The sequence below is a fragment of the Pleurodeles waltl genome, chromosome 2_1 (assembly GCF_031143425.1).
Source record: "Pleurodeles waltl isolate 20211129_DDA chromosome 2_1, aPleWal1.hap1.20221129, whole genome shotgun sequence".
NCBI lineage: Eukaryota > Metazoa > Chordata > Amphibia > Caudata > Salamandridae > Pleurodeles > Pleurodeles waltl.
Genome location: NC_090438.1, coordinates 755,120,500 through 755,139,111, shown reverse-complemented (window position 1 = coordinate 755,139,111; position 18,612 = coordinate 755,120,500). Strand labels below are relative to the sequence as shown.

Below are 18,612 nucleotides of genomic sequence, written 5' to 3'. Positions count from 1 at the left end.
CTCAAGGAGGGAGAGCTGCATAGATTGACTGAATCATCCTTGCATTCCCATGCCATCAAACAATTCATTTCAATGTTTATCAAAGCATCAGGATGGTTTTGTTATTGGGGATTCTGTTAATGCTTTTATTAACTAAGAATATCAGAAGACACTGAATCATTAGGGATGTCATGTTCTAGTACTGCCCTTTCTTTCAACAACCCCATGAGCCTGGGAGTCGAGGTCTTAAATCACCACAGCTGCACAGAAGCCACAGACAACAACGGGTTCTAGTAGGTAAACCCAGAATGGTTTTGTTATCCCTGATCATAGATGTATCCGCTAATCATTGCATTAATACGTACATCAGGCACAGAGCTGTCACCCCCCACATAACATATTTAATATTACGCTAATGTCTTCTCCTTTGAGTATTTACAATAATTGATTTGGGAATTACATCTATTTGTCTACTTTCCTCCTCGCCGAAGAAAGCATTTGTCTACTTTCAGTAGTAAGCCAAATATAATGCTCCTAATAATCAAGGAGTTTCTATTTCACATTTTGCCCACATCAGTTTACCTGTGCTTTGAATGGCAAGTGGTTCAAATCAAAAGTAGGCTTTTACACATTACCTGTAAAAAGTAATCTTAAGTTTTAGACTGAATCAATGATGAAGCATTTCAAGTACAGCAAGAACAAGTACATTACTAATCATCAGTGATGTAAATTTCCCAGCACTCTAGTTGAGCAGGGACAGGCAAACTGGATGCGTACATAGGTGCAAATAAATCAACCTACAATAGCAATTCCAGGAATCAACTCTACAACCTCACACCTTGCACCTGATTCATGCAACCGGTGAATGGTGGGAGAATGTCTCCCTATTCTTTTAATCAAAATTGTACACGCTTCTAAGGAACTTAAAATACAGATATTTGCACCACCGAGAAACTATGTTTCTGCACTAGAGCAAAAAAAGTCAGAACAGCAGAAAATTATTTTATTCCGTAAAACATTTTTGTAAACAAGAAAATATTTCAAGTGAAAAGCAAAGTAATTTACAAAACCCACTGTGATGTTATGTGAATGCAGCAGGAGCAAAAGGCAAAGGGATATTATATCCCACATTATTTTTGCATCCTTGAGATGCAGATAGTTTCACTGGCGCTATAAATAGGGGCCTCATTCAGAAAGATTGGTGTATGATTATGTGTGACTTACTGTTGTAGTATGCCTGACTTACTCATGAAGGCCAGGAGAAAGACACAAGTAAGTCACAGTAAAATCTTTGTGACTCAGGCCCATTATCTTTACAGCAGAAAGTTATTTTAACGAATTGACATTCAATGCAAAATACATGGAGGGAATTCTGGAACATAAAAATGAATTTACAATAAAGAAATAATACAGTCATTTGGACCTAAACACCAACTATTTAAAAACGTCAACATTATGATAATTACATGTATTTTAAAAAGTAATGAAAGTGTTACTATTGTCTAGCCTGCTCTCCTACTGTCGATAAGCAGTCATAGTGCTTTTCCCAAATATAACATTTTTACAACAATCATTACCATACTTTTTGTTCAGCTATAATTCGTCTGTGGCCAACTTAGTGACACGATTCAGATTCGGGCTATACTCTTAATTAGGGAATGGCATTAAGAAAGCTTTGTTAAACCTAAGTGTCAAGACTCCAGCACGGTAATAAGTCTGTCATGGTCCATCTGGTGAACCTCCAACAACATAGGATGAAAATCAATGGTCTGAAATGAGTCCTCAAATGACTGCCAGTGGCAGACATTAATTCAAGCATCACCTTGTTGTTTTGCCATAGACCCTGAGACGTGGGTCTCGAGCTCACTGTCATAGGACTCAAACTATAACTCACAAAAGCGATCTAAGTAGGTCAAAACCAGTCTGGGGCTGCTTGTCTTCCCATCTGCAAGGGACTGGCCTGGCAGCTTGGGCCAGCCCAGTCATAGTGGAGCAGGATCAAGACTGATTTGCATAAGCAGGTCTCTGTCTAGAATGGCACAGTGAGCAAAAACAATAGTCTGGAATGCCATGGCTTGGGTGTAATTCAAGCAATCCTTACATCATCTTGTTGTTTTTGCCCTATTAATTATAAATCCTGTTCCAATAGATAGGGGCTTATTTACAAGCCCTGTGATGCAGGGCAGCACAGCGCAGCGTGACCGTGCGCCACAGGAAAAGGACAAAAATGTGCCATATCCACAAGTTACGGCACAGTTCTGTCTTCTTCCCCTGAACTGGCGCACAATGGGCTGACTAGCGCCGAGCAGGCACCCTTGCATCATGGTGCAAGGATGCCTGCCTCACAGACAGGATTTTTTCTGTGTAGGAAGGGACACCTTCCTGCACAAACACAATCCATGCAGGCTTTTTCCTCTTTCTATGTGTACTGCTGAATGCAGAGCACATAAAAAAGTAAAAATCAAGGAGAAATAAAGATATCACTCCTCGTTGCGCCCCCCTGGGGAGGCGTAAAATGTTGATGCATTCCCTGGCTCACAGATTCTTGTAAATTTGGGAATGCGTCAAAAACCATGGGTATTGCATGGGAAAACCTACAGCAATGTCTATGCAATGCCTCCGTGATGCACAGTAAGCCATTGCAGCGACTTGTGCTGTGTTGCCTTACACCATATCTACAAGTCCATGAAAAGCTATGCAAAGTGGCTCTGCGTGTCCTTATAGATAAGGCCCTGCATTTTGTGCCACTGGTACATCCCAAAAAGTGATGCTTCGGCAGTGCACAGGGCTTGTAAATAAGCACCATTATGTCCAAATGAGTGTAGCTTGGTCAATGCAGTGTTGTTCCTGGTGATCCATCAATGACGTTTGAAAAAGCCTGGTACAAAACAAAGGTTGTACAGAATGTCCCATTTGGAATACACCTGGCTTTTGAGATTAATGTAATGCGGCTACCTTTGAAAATCCTGTTTGATGACATGATAGCCCACAGAAACACAACTCTCACAATATTTAGTAAAAGGACAATGGTTTCCTTGGAAGAAGCTTTCAGCCTAACCTTCTTCAGCATAAGAAATATGTAGGCATGCTCACATAGATAGAAAGCTTTTAATTACTGGGTAATATTGTCATATAGACAGAATCCTCACAGTAATTGGTCCAAAGGACGGTGCACTGAAGATGATGGGTGACAGGAGTGAATATCAGTGCCCGGGTGTTGTTTACAAAAACAAACACAAACAATCTCGACTGAGTAGCATTACAAAATGTCTCAGAATTAAAGTTCCAATTTTTCAATAAAATGTATACTAGTCAACAAGTTAGTATGTCAAAGTTTCGACCCACAAGATTATTTGTAAAAGGGTCTTCATCGGGACAACAGAGGAAGCAACCTCTTTTCGACAGATGATTAAAAGGCTGAGGAAGACATGGTGGTTGACAGCAAAAAGTCTGTGCCAAGCTGCTTCATGGATCATAATTGATCTTATTTATGGTTCTTCTGTTTGTGCTGAAGCTTGCAGATGACAAACGATTAGGAAGCAGGTTAACCAAACTCAATCTTTCGACAAAGCAGTGTGTACAGCCTTTATATATTGTAAGGGGTGTTCACTGTTTACATCATGGATTTCTAAGATTGGTTTACCAGGGCCAAACATGCCATATTTCTAGCACATGCTATGACTATGTAAATCGTTCCTTTGAAAATCATATGTCTAAGTTTCCCATGCGGTTATCATAAAAATCTGGCATGGCACCAAACCTCATGGAACACTCTTGGATATCCTTGATTCACACACTAAAGGAGAATACTTTCTGTTTCTAAGTCAAACCTTTTCATGTCATGGCCACCACATTTATTCATATCTTTGAATACTTTCTCAACACATTCTCTATAAGTAGGCTTATTATCAGATACATAATTATCAATTTTCTCAGCTGCACATGGTTAGGTACATATGCATGTTGAGAAAACCTGTGTCTTGTTTATTCAAGAACCTCAGCATTTGCCTGCAGGGAGGCTTCTACTCTTTTGAACTTTTGGAGGAGTTTAACTTGTTTGCTGGTGAGTATCCGTTTGCTCAGACAAAGGTTACAATTATTACTGGATTGCTGGAAAGGGACCTGATCAGATGGGCGAAGGGTGTCTGTCTCTGCTCAGAGCTGCTTTCCCTCCTCTCTGATCATGCATAGACTATCATTAAGATATTATGGACTTGGGACTTTGAGCATCTCCACTAAAGATATGTCCACTATTGGTAATTGAAGAAACATTCTGAGACACTCTGGGGCATATTTATGAGCCCCTAGCGCCACCGGAGCACTTCGTGACACTCCAGTGGCGCTAACCACTGCTCCATATTTACAAGGAGGTTTAACGCAACTTTTTGTGGCGTTACACCTCCTTGTGAATAAGGGCCCCTTCACAGTTTTCTGCGTCAAAGGAACATGCAATGAGTGTTGCAGTGGGCATTCCACCTCAACACCGATTGCTTTTGATGCTACCCCAGATTTATGAGAAATCGTAAATCTTTGGCAGCGCCAAAAACTAACGATACACCCAGGGGTGGCGTTAGCATGCAAAATAGAGAAGGAATGCTTTTATTCCTCCTTGTTTTTTTTTGCTTTTTCTGTGTGTGCTGCATTCTGTAACATACATAGAAGAAGCAAAATCCCATTCATGATTGTCTAGGTGCAGGACAGAGTCCCTTCCTGCACATAAATAATCATTCCAAAATGACGCTTTGGTATTTCTATATGTGCTGCATTTTGCAGCACACGTAAAAGTGCCAAATTGCCATTATAGATTGTTTATGTGCAGGATGGGACACCTTCCTGCACATAAACAATCTATACCCCTCAACGCAGACACCCTTGCACTGTGGTGTAAGGATGCCTGTGTTGGTGCAGGCAGCTTAATTCAGTGCCGGCAAAGGGGGAAAGGCAGGGGTGTGCCATATTCCTGTAAATATGGATCATCGCTGTGTTTCAAAAGTGGCACAGCGCGACGCTGCTATTTTTTCCACTGCACTGCGCTGGGTCACTTTGTCATAAATCTGGGCCTCTGAGTGGCAAGCATAATCTTCACAGAAGAATCAAGTCAGACATCTGAGATTTCAAAAGGCCCTTTTTCACAGTTCAGTGGAATAAAAATCTTTGGAACTCCAACTCCAACTTCAAACAAGTGAGAAAATCATTTTTAAAGTATGTTTAGATTTCACGTCTAATTTTTCTCCTGTAGTGCCATGTGGATATCATGCAAAAGTCTACTTATCCGAGTCTGTCCACACAGCTGTCAGAAATATAAGATTTATTATAAAATGGGGAATATATGTGCCTTCCAGCAATCACACTTTCTGTTTACTCATGACACACAGGCACTTTACAGTATTCAGCAATACCTTTGCATACTGAAAGTACCTAACACCTTCATTAGTAAATCAGATTTGACTGAAGTAGATACGTATGCCCTGCTCTGCATGTCATATTTCTGATTCTATGACGTTGACTTCCTTATGGCACTGCATCTTTTTTTAAATGCCATAGGTGATGCACAATTATACCAGTGAACATGCTTATCACAATGTCGTTCTAATTGTGTTTACATAAGTGCAATTTGCTGGTCTTGGAAATCCATAGTCATCTAGCTCCCAAGGAGTGGTGTCGGCCACCAAACCTTGTCCGAAAGGTTCTATTCAGAGCCCTTTGTGGTACCTTGCCTTTTTTTTTAATTGGGCAATGACATTCATTCAGAGCTCATATATCCATCTCTCAAACTTCACATCTTTATTTCACAGATCCTCTGATTACTTATTTCTCTAGAGCGGTGCTTCAATAGATTTTTACATTTTGTAGTTTCCACCCTGGAAAGTTCACATTAGCATACTGCCAGACAAATCAAAAAATACTTTGAATTCTTATAAAGTGATGCTTTTCCAAAAACAGGCAACATGTAAGGCCATGTAACGAGATTCCGCCTTAAGAAATAACAGTTCTTCATTTTAACCATATTCCCTGCAAAAAATATAAAGGCTTGCTTACTGTCTTAGTAAAGCAATCCCTGTATTTGCTTTGTGGATTCACTCCTCTCTACAGGTGAATAAATACTTGGTCCCAATTTTGAGTAGGCTGTAAAACGATGAGGTATTTACCGCTCCCAGAAAGTACCTTTACCACAGGTGAGGTATTCGCCGGATTAGGTAGCTTTTCCCCACTCCAAGTTTGCCCTTGGAACTAAGGCATAACACACAGAAACTAACACATGACATTGCACACATTTTGCCTTTTCTTTAGGCCCTTTTTTCTCCAGCTAAAATTCAGCATGTTTGACAAACTAAGGGCCTGATTTATGAAAAGTTAGCACCGCCTTTATGTCATTTTTTGATATATATTTTGTAAGTTTGCACCGCTTTTGCGTCCATAAATGACATAAAGGCAGTGCTAACTTTTCATAAATCAGGCCCTAAGTTTTCAGGGGAATCCTGATCCCCACCGAAACTGTGGTTTGCACAGGTATTGGAACTGAACTCCTAGTTCTTAACCAGGGCCTGTGTTGACTTATATTTTCACAAGAGCACTTTAAAACAAGCCTGGTTAGTACAGACTCCATTCTATTATGTCATAAACAGCATTTCTGTGGTTCCTAAAGTGCACCAACTCAATTCTCTCCTGGTCCTCAGTCCTTGCTGCCAAGTACTGTAGCCCTCTTTGTGAAACGGAGCTGGGGCAGTTACCAGGCCAACTGAGGAGCAAGGTGGTGAATTTTGCATAACAGTAACAAAGTAAGTGAAGGTCTCAATAGTCACTCAGCATTACTAAGCTAGGAAAGAACTTACTGTGTAAACCAGTGTATAAAATATGGGGTCAAAAAACAGTGGTACAGCAATGGCGCCACTCATAGTTCCTAGAATAGTATACTTATTAAAATGAAAAAGCATGGCAATGTGTATAAATTCACAAAAAGCGCTCCTGAGTACCTTTATGCATATAAAAATACAATAAAACTTTCATACAAAAATAAATGTAATACACACCGTTGAATCTTCCCTACACTTGGAAGTGGTTCAACTAGAACACATAAAACCCTTCACTGTACTCTTGTTGTCAGTAAGGCAAGGCACAAAATCAGTGACCAATGTATGTCCAGAACGTCTCTGCAAACATGAAGTCATACCTGTCTTGAGAGTGCAAATAAATAGCTTTGTATAAGACATCACACTGCACTTGAGTGCACACCCTGAGTAAGAAAATGTTCAGAAAATATGATTTCTCTGGTGGATGTCAGTCAGCAGCATCTGCAATCCCTTTGTCCAGCATGATGGTTAGTCTTGCAGAAGGCGGGATTCTCGCAAGGCACATGGGATTCCAAAAGGAAGGAGGCCCATCTTTTTTGCAACAGTCCAAGCAGTGCCAGTCCACTGTCAGTTTTCTCTTGAATACCTTCACTTGTCGGTGCAGATGGAATCTTATTCCTCTCCGCATCCTCATTAAGGAGCACTGAAATAACTCAATCCCGGATCTGTTTATTCAGTGATTGAAGAGTGCCGTATTGACCTGTGATAATCGTCTGGACCACCAACATGCTCTGAAAAACCATAACCTCTTAGAAAATGTCCGCTGTTCTGCTGAGCAAAATAAATCAGCTGCCTTGCAAACATGGGCTCAATCTGAAAAAATAAACAAACAATTCAAAATATATTAAGCCAGTTTAATACAAACAAATGTACGCATATTTTGAATAACAATCTACCGGTCTTGTCTTGTGCCTGTTTTTTGTTTTACACATTAGTATTCTGTGAACAGCATTTGTGAAATGCAAGTGGGTGAAATTCATACCCATTGAACTACCTTATTATTAAAGTAAGAGATTTTTCAACTGGCAAAGATTTTATTTCTGCAACTAAATGTTGGACTCACTTATACATACAGGAAACAACTAGTTTTTTTTCATTTAACAATGAACCTAGACCTATTGGCGTCTACATCCGTTTGGGCCAGGTGTAACTTGTATGGGTGGGATCTTCATCTTTGTAAGTACTTCAATGGAGGCATGACAAATTGCTTATTCCATAATAGGAAGAGCAATTGAGCATGTGGTCACCCTGAAAGCCTCATGGAGTGCCCACAGGATTGTTTGGAGGTCAAGTACAACACGTTTTCATGTTTATTTTGTCCTTGGGACAAGTAGACTCAATCCCTTGCAGCACAAGCCCTTTAGCTGCCAGTTTACAAGGAAGGTAACTGTCTGCTGTTGAGGTAATATTTGAGTCCCTATGTTAATGCTGTTCAAATTTATAATTATGTTCATGAATGCAAAGCCTTTAATAATAGGGTGAGCACACTAAACAGACATTGTAAGGTCACACTGCACTACTGACAGTGGTTCCAGTAAGAAAATGTGTACACATGTTTGAAATGTTTAACAATATGAGACTATGAGAAATGCTCCCAGAAGGCTCTCTCATTAGATGCAAATGTTTGCAGAAGCTTGTAAGCAAGACTGATGATTCTTTGCTTTCAAAATAAAATGTTCAGAAAAAATGCAAGGAGGAAAAAAATGTTTTGATGAATTAAGGAGAAATGTTAGGTAATCTTTTTTTGAAGCATCACTCGGTAATCTGTGTTGATGCATGCAAGCATTTCCCAAAAATAATGAAAATGGAAAATCAGTGTAACCATTTTTGCAAGATTTTGTTAAACATGAAAATAAACAAGCACTGGCAAAACCAGCCGATCCAACATTTGTAGTCGGTCTTTTGGTTTTGTCAATGCTTATCTTGTTTTAAGATAGCTTTTGTAACACGTTATTGTTGTGGAACCTGCCAGGCCCTCACCATTGTAACAAACATTGTCAAAAAGCAGAAAAGAAGTTTGGCCTCAAAAAGCACACATTGCCACAGTAGTTCCTGGCACTGAACAAAACTACTTTTTGTGCCAAAATGCTCCTTGTGGAAGAACATAATGCTATCACTCACAGTAAAGCCAGCTGATAGATGGATAGAAAGAGAAATAGAATTGTATTAAAAACAAAATGTCTTGGTTAACGCCACACCTAATTGGGATCCCAATTCTTAAAGAAAGTCACAAAAGTGCACCCATGATATATGCCTTTGCATTAGTGGCTTTCGTGAACTCACAAGAATTTACAGAAGTAGACCAGGAAATCGTACTCCTAGAAATATTTTGAGAACTGTATTTTAGCACAAGCATATATGCATTTGTAGATGTGCTCATGCGAAAATCTATGGAAAGTTTACAAGTTCACTTTTCTTCCACTTTTTTCCTCCAACCCTGGAAGAACTTCTACTTCTGCCCTTGCCAGCGGTACATTTCCAACCTTTTTCAGTCTGGGAAAAGATTAGAGAAGAGCTGGTGAAAATCTTTAAAACATGCATTTTAGCAGGTTTGCACAAACTCAAAGGCCTTCCAGCCCTGGAACTATTGGTTACTGCTTCCTCCAGCCCCAATATGTAGGTCTGTGGAAAGGTGGCAAACTAAGGAAATTGCTATAGTAGGACTTGAAACTGCTAGTATTTTAGCCCTACTATGGTATTAGACATGGCATAATCAGAGACGCTATTATCATAGCTCTTAAATAATGTGATTGCTACCATAATTTGTCGCTGCACTACATGGCACCAAAGGGACAAGTAGATTTTTTTTCACAGCACAAGTAGATTTATGAAGCAACCTGTCACATGGACAACTAGATATTTTATTAAATTCCACACCCCTGAAGAACATGTGTCGTTAAGCAGGGACGCACTGAGGAACCAAAAGCAGCTCAACCCAAACCTGCTCCCATGATCTCCTCATGCAATCTCTCTCTTTTCATCCACCCACTCTCTATTTCCTCTGTCTCTTCTCCCTTTCTGATCAAATTCTCTCAGCCTCTCTCTTCCCTCTCTTTCTTGAAGCCCCCCTGAGACTGGTTCTGGGCTAAACGTGGGGTGCTGGGCAGAGTGATGGGGGCACCAGAAGTGTTCCTGTGCTTTTAAAACCAGCTTCCAAAGGCTCCTGCCCCCACTGGGAAAACGCCCAGTAGATTAAAAGGCCTATCAGGCCCTATCATTCAGCAGTTTCACGTACAAGGAAAAAGGAAATAGTGACTGGAAAAGAAAAGATAGCAGGAGACGAAAGTAGAATGGAAACAGGGGGTAAGGAAAAATATAGTTTGAGAGAAACAGGAGGAAAAGGTACAGCGCAAAAATAGTAAGATTTGGGGAAAAAGAGCAAGAGTTATGTACAGGAGAGAGGAGAACAGACAAGAGAAGAAAGGAGGCAGAGAGCAGTGAAGCATATGCTCAATCAAGGTATTGCTTAAACAGATAAATCATCTGTTTTTTAACATAACATAAGGATTTTTAAGCATCTCAAATAAATGAAGTGAGTGATGGTGATGCTCCAGAAACTGCTTGATATGTGGCTTTTTGGGTTCTAATCTTTGTTGTTTCGAGGGTTAAGTTGTGATGTTTTTATAGATTTCTATTTGCACCTTATAACTTATAAGAGGCGCACAGGTATGGAGTCCGTTCTGTTTTCTGAAATTGGAGGAAATGTAGTCAAACCTTTTAGTGACAGATGCAAGCCTTGCTGCAGAATGAAGAACAGTATCAATGAATCTCTTATTACAAATTATTCTGCATCACCTATAGGAATTTTTAATGTCTCAAACTGGATCCCGACTTAAAGCAAAAGGAGGTACATTCCCATTAAAAAACACCCCTTGGATCCCATCCAACCCCCTAACATTGTCAATAAATGAGGAATATATCCCACATTTGAATTATATCTGGGTATTAACATGGGGCTAATTCAATTACAACAAGATCATTATGATGTGTTTTAATGTATTCCCTGGCTTACACTGAACTAGGCCTCAGTTAGGCCTCGACTTCTTCTTTGTAAATATGTCTGCTGTTCATAATGTTCACTGTGTGTTTCTATTTCTCGCTTGACCACATGTAGCAAGATGTGCACTGTCCATTTTATAGTAAATACTGTTTTCGAAGAAATCAGGAGGAAACCTTTTTGCTACTTTTTATGGCTCTTCATGCATGTACACTGAACTGCATTCATTCATAGGTATTTCCATTGTTTATTGTTTTTTTTTGCTGCCACCTTCATTGGGTCAGAACGGACAAATTAATAATCATGTAGTGGGTTACATCAGATAGTATGTTTATATGACGTTTTCAAATACATTTATCCCTATTGCAATTCTCAAAGTGTGACAAGTTCAAGCCTTTCCTACTTCACAGTGGATGTAGTTCCTAAGCCGTTAGCATGAACAGACATGTGCCATTAAAATAGTGTTTGTGGCTGCCAAGGGTGCTTGGTCTTGTAGCATTCAGTATCTTCACTGTGCTATGTACCTCAGGCTCCTTAAAATCTACAACTATCACCTGATAGTTGTAGACCTGATTCAGTGTGGTTCAGTGTGGTTGGTGCTGCATTTGCATTTTTCTATTTTCTGTATTGCGCTTTAAATTTTTAATAAAACTTCATTTTTTCCAGGTTTCTGATCTCAAACTCATTTTTTGAGCCAGTCTCCTGTTGACTGTATTTTGAAATGCTGTTTTGAATCTTGTCCCCAGGGACACACTAACTCATAATCCTTGAGGCCAATATTGTCCACAACCCTGCAAACTGGGCGCTACTGTCATGGATTAATTAAAAGATAGTTCACCTAGAGATGGAAGAGGCAAACCCAATGATTAAGCATGCCACCTAGGTTGGTGGGTGAGGGTTTGCCTTAAATTCCTATAAATATTTTATAAATCTATGAACTCCACACAAGATATTAGGGTTCCCACTTACTGACACACATTCTCTGGCAGTACACATAGGTCCTTGGCCTGCTTTTGTAACTGGAAGTAGTAGATATTGGTCTTACATGTCATCTAATGCTTGTACAACTTTGTACCCAATCTTTTCTCTCCCAAATACTGATCTAAGTAACCTTAATTAACTAGGTATTCCTCAGGTGAAAACCTCTGAAGACTGAAGGCCCCGAAGAGTTTGAAGCCGTCTCTGGAGAAATCATCAAACAGGTGGGTTTGTACATTACAAGGAGAACATTTGAGTGAAGGAATGTTCATGGGTCATCCCCTTGTGACAGCAGTTCCCTAGTAATGTGAATCGTAGAGACATATTTGTAGGAGTTCTAGCTGCTAGCTTTCAGATTTCCATGACTTATTATGAGAAAACAATGAAAATATTTCGTTTTGCCTTTCGGTACTCAATATTTTAACTTAATTGCACATTAAGGACATCAATAGCAGTGCGAATTTTCCACAATTGTATAAGTGATCATTGGTCATCGATGGGTAGAATGATAAAACGTGGGGTTACATATGCAAATATTAGCATTGTGTCTAGTAAGGCACCCCATGATATTGGATTCTGAGGCATAGAGTAGTTGTGTGGCATCAATATTCAAATTCTTTATTTGCAAACTTTAGATTCCGCCAACCGTGTTATGTGTTTGGTTCAAGTAGATGTGTTTTAACATAGTGAATGGAGTTGGCAAGTTAGTTTAATAACTCTCACAAATCTAGGTAAAGTGTATTTATCTGGAAAGTTGAATGTTAAAAAATAGCCTTGAAAATGCATTTTAAATATATTGTGTTACCTAATTTTAAAACTAAAAGCTCAAAAGGTTAAACAAAAGCATCTCCAAAGTTTGCACTTCATAGTTTCTACCATTACATGCCTTTGAAGAATTCATCCTGGTTAAAAGTGGTTAAAAGGAAGAACCTTTACACTCTTACACTCACCTCAACCCTTTTCTGCCCCCCTACCTTCATCTGGCAGCATCCAACACACCCAAATAATACACTACTGCTGTTATAGTGCTATATTTCTTTCGTCTCCTCAACTTTCATTCAGTTGCCATTTATTAGACTACCATCCTCTAAAGACTTTGCAAGAGTAAACCTGGTAAATCAGTGCTGGTTTGTCACTGCTACTTGCTTTGGCCTTAAGATTTGTGAAAGAAGCTGTGTATCCTGGCACATTATGTAGCTACTTTACCAGTGACGGTCGTAGCCAGGCGCTTGATTTTCTCTGAACTCTTCAAGTCTCAAATCTCAAAGCTAGCTTCAGTCATCACAGCATAGCCAGTGGATTTGGCAGAAGTGAAATTCTATGGGTTGTGCCTATAAATGGGTGCATAAGAACCTGTTTCTCAGTGCATGAAGCCTCTTTGTTTGAACACATGTATATATTTCAATTTGTGGTTGTGTCTCCATGTTTGAGCGCCTTTGTGTATTCCTGAATTTTAGGCTTGTAGTTTTTCTAGGTTTAGGGTCAATTTGCAATACTTTATGATTTTTCAAAAAGACCCTGGGAAATTGTGATAGCTGTAGGCCTTGGTGGAACTCACAGTTTCACTCTGCAGAATTTGTGGAGTCACATTAAACCTCTGTGCGAATCTGTGGAGTTCCGCGAGCAGGTGGAATTTGAGCATGTCACGCTGCTTGTGCTGATTTTTAGCACAGGAGCTTGTTTTGCACGGTAACATCAGCATTAATGGCACAATGCGGTGCACCAGGGGGCGCTGCTTCTTTCTGCTACTCAAGCAGATTTTCTACTTGAGCAACAGCTTTATCAACGTAAAAGGTTGTAACCTTCTGCAACCTCCCACGTCCAGAAATCTTGCTGGATGGCATTCTAGCGCCTGGAAATTGTGCTAGAGGACGAAAATTCTCCCCTCACCAACTTAACAGTGGTGAGCCGCGCGTGAGAACAAAATCCGGCATGCGGAGTTTGGTAGAGTTTCGCAGCAACTCCACACTCCAGGCTTGAATGCGGAGTAGGCAAAACTCTGTGAACTCTGCTGGCGGAGCCCAGTTTTCTGCACACCCCTAATTTTGAGGAGCCTAACCATTTCCTCACTAGTACATTTCCAGATGTTGTTCTTACATATTAAGTGCATTTGCACTTCAAAATATTTTCTTTTTTTTTCTCCAAGAGAAAACCCGCCCCTAACATCCCTACCAACTTTGGGAATGTGTCCTTGCCATTTCTACAAGGATTCAGATGTAATCCTGTTTCTGGGGTAAAAATGGGTCTCAACAGTTTCTGAATACCTGCAAACTCCATGCATAAGTTATTTCCCAACTTTTCAAGACGCCCCTTCTGTAAAACATTTCACCAGCCCTTGTAAGATGTACCCACAAGTAATATGAAACCACCCTGGAGTAAAGTTATGTACGTGTAAATTAACTTGTGTGTGGAAATGTACCATTTGTAGAAATCAAGTCTGAACTGACACTTGAAAATCAAGCATTTTGTGCATCCAGGTTCAACTTAAGAGCAGAAATTGCTTTCTGAATCAGACCTTACCACTCTTGAAGGGATTAGAACTAAACTAGGTGTTAATGGCACCTTTGGAAAATCACAGCCATTTGAATAGGTCTCATTTACTTGAGGTGCGTAGCACTGTTTAAATGCCCAATAGACCAAACTCCCTTGGCAACCACAAACACCATTTTCATGGCACACTCTCGGAAACTGTACGTAACTGGTTTGCGCTAGTGGCTTAAGAACTACATCCACTGTGACATAGGGAATGCTTGAACTTGCCCCACTTTGAGAACTACAAAAGAGATAAAGTTAGACTTTTCTTTATTGATTGACAGGCCGGCCACTGTCAAAACCCTGGGATTCAGCTGCAGAAAGTGAACCACTTTTCGCCTTCGACTAATTCTCCTGAACTAACCATAATACATTGGGTAAGAATACAGTATATGTGCTATAACCTCACTATGGCCCACATTTAAGAAGGCCTAGCACCTCCTTACGCCACATTAGTCAAATTTTTTCTACGGTAATGTAGCCCAATGAGGCCAAAATCACTGCGCCAAATTTACAAAGGGGTGCAGTGCATGCTTTGCACCACCTTGTAACCCCTTGCGCCACATTATGCCTGCGCCAGGCATAATGTATGCAAGGGGGTGTTCTCACGTTAAGGGAGCCGAAAAAATGGCACAAGGAAATCTAAAACATTTATTTGTGCCATATTTTGTGGGATTTCTAATGCCTGCATAGAGCACGATTTAAAAGGAGGCACACCATTATTTATAATGGGCCTGAATGTGCTTTGCACAATTAGCGTCAAAATGTTTGTTGCTAATCCTGCAAAGCGGCAAGCATACATCAAAAATTGACTCTAGTTGCCTAACTACTGCCATGGTGCGCCGTATCTTTATTATGGCACACACATGGTGGCGTCAGGGAGCCGCTAAGGGGCGCAAGAAAAGTGGCGCTGCATTGGATGTTGCGCCACTTTTCTTAAATCTACCCCTATGTCTTTAATGAATGCTCTTCTGGAATATGTGAAGCCGAATTGAAGGAACCTAAATCCCAAAAGGTGAAATATAGCAAAGAAAACATTTTGCCATTCCTGGTGGCATGCCATGTCTGAAATAAATTAGTTTCTGACTCGATTTAACCATTTCAAACTATGAGGTTCACTTCTCAACTACAGATTTACACAGTGCCTTCCGATCAACTCCTCTTTTTTGGAAATGTACTTGGGAGAAATCCCTTTCTTTGCTTGTGAGGTGAGGGTGGGTGAAAAGGGGTGTGGCCTGCTGCCACTGAATTGAGCAAACTGTGAAGTTCTAACTGACAGACACTTTCATGGTTTGGGCCACAAACAGACCTCAAGACAGCGAGAAAAGATAGATACCTACAAATGGTAGGAGATACTTCTCACATGCCACCTCTAAAACCCTTAGATATCATCCATGGGAATTGTGAACAGTGCATTCAAATCTTTTCAACACACTTTTGCGGCATGTGGGCATTGCTAACCAGCCAAATTGAGGATTTTAACTGGTTGGTCAATTCACTAGCATATCCTCAACTGACAATAACTAATCATTTTGCTTTGCACTACATCCAAAATCAAATTTAAGGAGGTGTTCCAGGATCTAGCATCCACCTGGCTGCACTGTATTGAGGGCACACAACTTATAAATAGGTACTTTGCTTATGTGCTACTCTGTCAGCAATGTATCAGCACACCAACTCCTCAACTGATGCAGTTCCGTAACATTTTCCTAACATCACCTAGCAGTTATTATTCACCCTACTCCCAACACTCATCTCTCCATCATGGCTTTATAGGTCTGACTTTAGAGCAGAACTGTCTGTCAGGTATATTGTTCATATACATGAAGTGGGTGTAGGAAATTCCTTTCTTTTGCATGTTATTTCCCCAGAGTTTTGCTTAACAGTTTCTGCTGGTCATAGAACTCAAACTATTTATCCCTGCTAACCAGTGGTATAGTGCTTGTGTTTACCCTTTTATCATGATGAAGTTGGTATACACCAGATTGGCGCATTTAACTTACTTATGAGTCCCTAGTATATGGTAAAATGTTTACCCAGTGCCTGTAAGTTAAATGTCACCAGTGGACTACAGCACAAACTGTGCCAACTATTGCAGTATTACAACAAACCATATTCCAGGCATACCTTGGTAGCCTGGAAGAGCAGTTTTTAAACTTACAATTCAACCTGTCAAAATAACCCCTGTTTAGAGGGCTAAACCGTCCTTTTAAATACTAATAAATCCTTTCTAAGGTAGGCCTTAATGACCATAAAGGCCGGGTGCATAGCCGTTAAATGTAGGCCCTGTATAAGTTTAATGTTCCAAAAGACTTTACCGTGACTAACTTCTCAAAACTATTTTTACGGTTGCAGGGTTGGATTTTCATAGGAAAGCACTGGGATGAAATATTAACTCCGCACACTGTTTTACTTTTTTCTCAAGATTCCATTAAAAAAACACAGGAGAATTCAATCAGATTCTTGTCACAAACAAGACTAAGCTGAGAAAACCCAATCAGAAACATCCACAACACCTGGCCAAAAAAACATTTTGTTGTTATATATCACTTTTAATACATTACTAGGGAATGAAAAGTCGTAAATAATAATAACAGTTAAATAAGTATTTCAAAACAAAATGCAGATTTTAATGTCTAAATATTGGCATGTCTTATATTATTTTTTCTCAATCGTAGAACATTTTAATTGGTGTGTATGTTCAAAATAATAATGGCACCAACAGGTGGCATGCAAAGCACAAGTGACAAACATACATTTATTTCCCCCAATAAATGACAAACCTAGCACGATTTTCTTAGTGACGGCTCAGGTGAGGAGGACCTGAGCAGTGTAATAAGCGAGCCAAAACTTACGTGGGCGGTAATTAGCTTTCTTTGCCTTAGTGGGTCTGGAAACTCCTCCCCAAAGCACAACACCACCTGGAACCTCGGCACTGGACGCCCATGAAGAGCATACGCTTGTAGTTCTGAGCAAAGAAACCATTCGGAATTTTGGTTAGTAGGTTAACGTTTTGTAGTCAGATGTTACAATGTTCATTCAAATCAAACGTGCGTAGAGATGATTACTTAGACCAACCACCAATAGTTATTTAGGATGATAATCAAGTTGGTTCTAGATAACAATACATTTTGGGCACCTAAGTTGAACTCAAGAGTGTAAAATCATAATTTTCCAAATTTAAGTTGCCCACCCTGACTCAGAGAAATGCAATTAGTTCAGTGTTAAAGGTAAGGAGTGGAATGTTAGATATTTTTGTTTAGATGTTTAAGTGATGCTGGTGGGTATTCACATGAGTGTGTTCACATAAGCAGGTGATCTCTGGTGGTACTGCCCTGAAACGAAGCAATGTGTATGAGAAGTACGGGGAGGACACCCCCTTGTGCGTTAGTCAGCACAAAGACTTCCCCATGACTGGTTGGATGAAGATGCTTACTTAGAGGGTGGGAAGAACAGTAAAGACCAGGTGCCTGAAGAAGAGCGCTCCAATCAACATAGAGGTGACTGAAGTCACATTTGAGATTATCCTGTCCTTTTTCCTCTATGTACTTTTTATTATGCCTACCTCGATCATAACCTAGTAACATGGTGTCAGTGCAGGCTAATTTGATTTAAGGATTTTTAGTGAGTAATAGTCAAAGGTGAAAATTATTAGAACTGAAACAAATATAGGCAAATACAGACATATAAGAAAGTAAATAAGAGTACAATTAACAAACAACTCCATGTGATGGGTGGAATAGTGATAACTTCATCAACGTCAGAAATGAATCTCTTCCTCCCTCACCAATACTGGGACTCCAGCAAAGCATTCTCACGGTGAGCACATACACGATGCACAGAACATAGCTCTAGAATTTGTTTTAAATATAACACACACCTCAGCCCTAAACTCGATTTGGCCTACAACTGGTAAGGTAAAATATGCCCTCCAGTGAAGAATAGTTGCCATCCTTCAATAAGCTAACGGAGGACGGCTAATGTAGCATCCTGGTATATAGGATTATTGTAAGGAGCTCCTTTTCCTAAAATCAAGGCATATAAAGGCAAACAAACTGGGGCTTAACTGCATGCTATTGAATTTTGCTTTTGTATCTCGTGGACTCAGGTCAGATGTAAGTGAATGGATAGCACTCTCACTATGATTAATCAATTTCAGTGATCACCACGGCCCATGTTGGGTCACAATCTTAGTTTTGAATTAATAGCAGTATGGCAATCTCCTGTTGCTTGTTATCTTTTACAAAGTTTCTTCAGAAGTGATAAGTGATCAAG

General features: G+C 40.0%; 1 protein-coding gene across 1 annotated transcript in view; it reads right to left on the bottom strand.

Annotated features, from left to right (window-relative positions):
- Positions 1-968: 968 nt before the first annotated feature.
- IRF4 (interferon regulatory factor 4) overlaps positions 969-18,612 on the bottom strand; it is a 55,799-nt gene continuing 38,155 nt past the window's right edge. Inside the window, exons 8-9 of the mRNA XM_069217779.1 lie at positions 17,193-17,305; positions 969-7,643 (exon numbers count right to left, since the gene is read on the bottom strand). Coding sequence (XP_069073880.1) covers positions 7,500-7,643; positions 17,193-17,305 — 257 coding nt within the window. The 3' untranslated portion in view covers positions 969-7,499. The remainder of the gene's footprint in view (positions 7,644-17,192; positions 17,306-18,612) is intronic.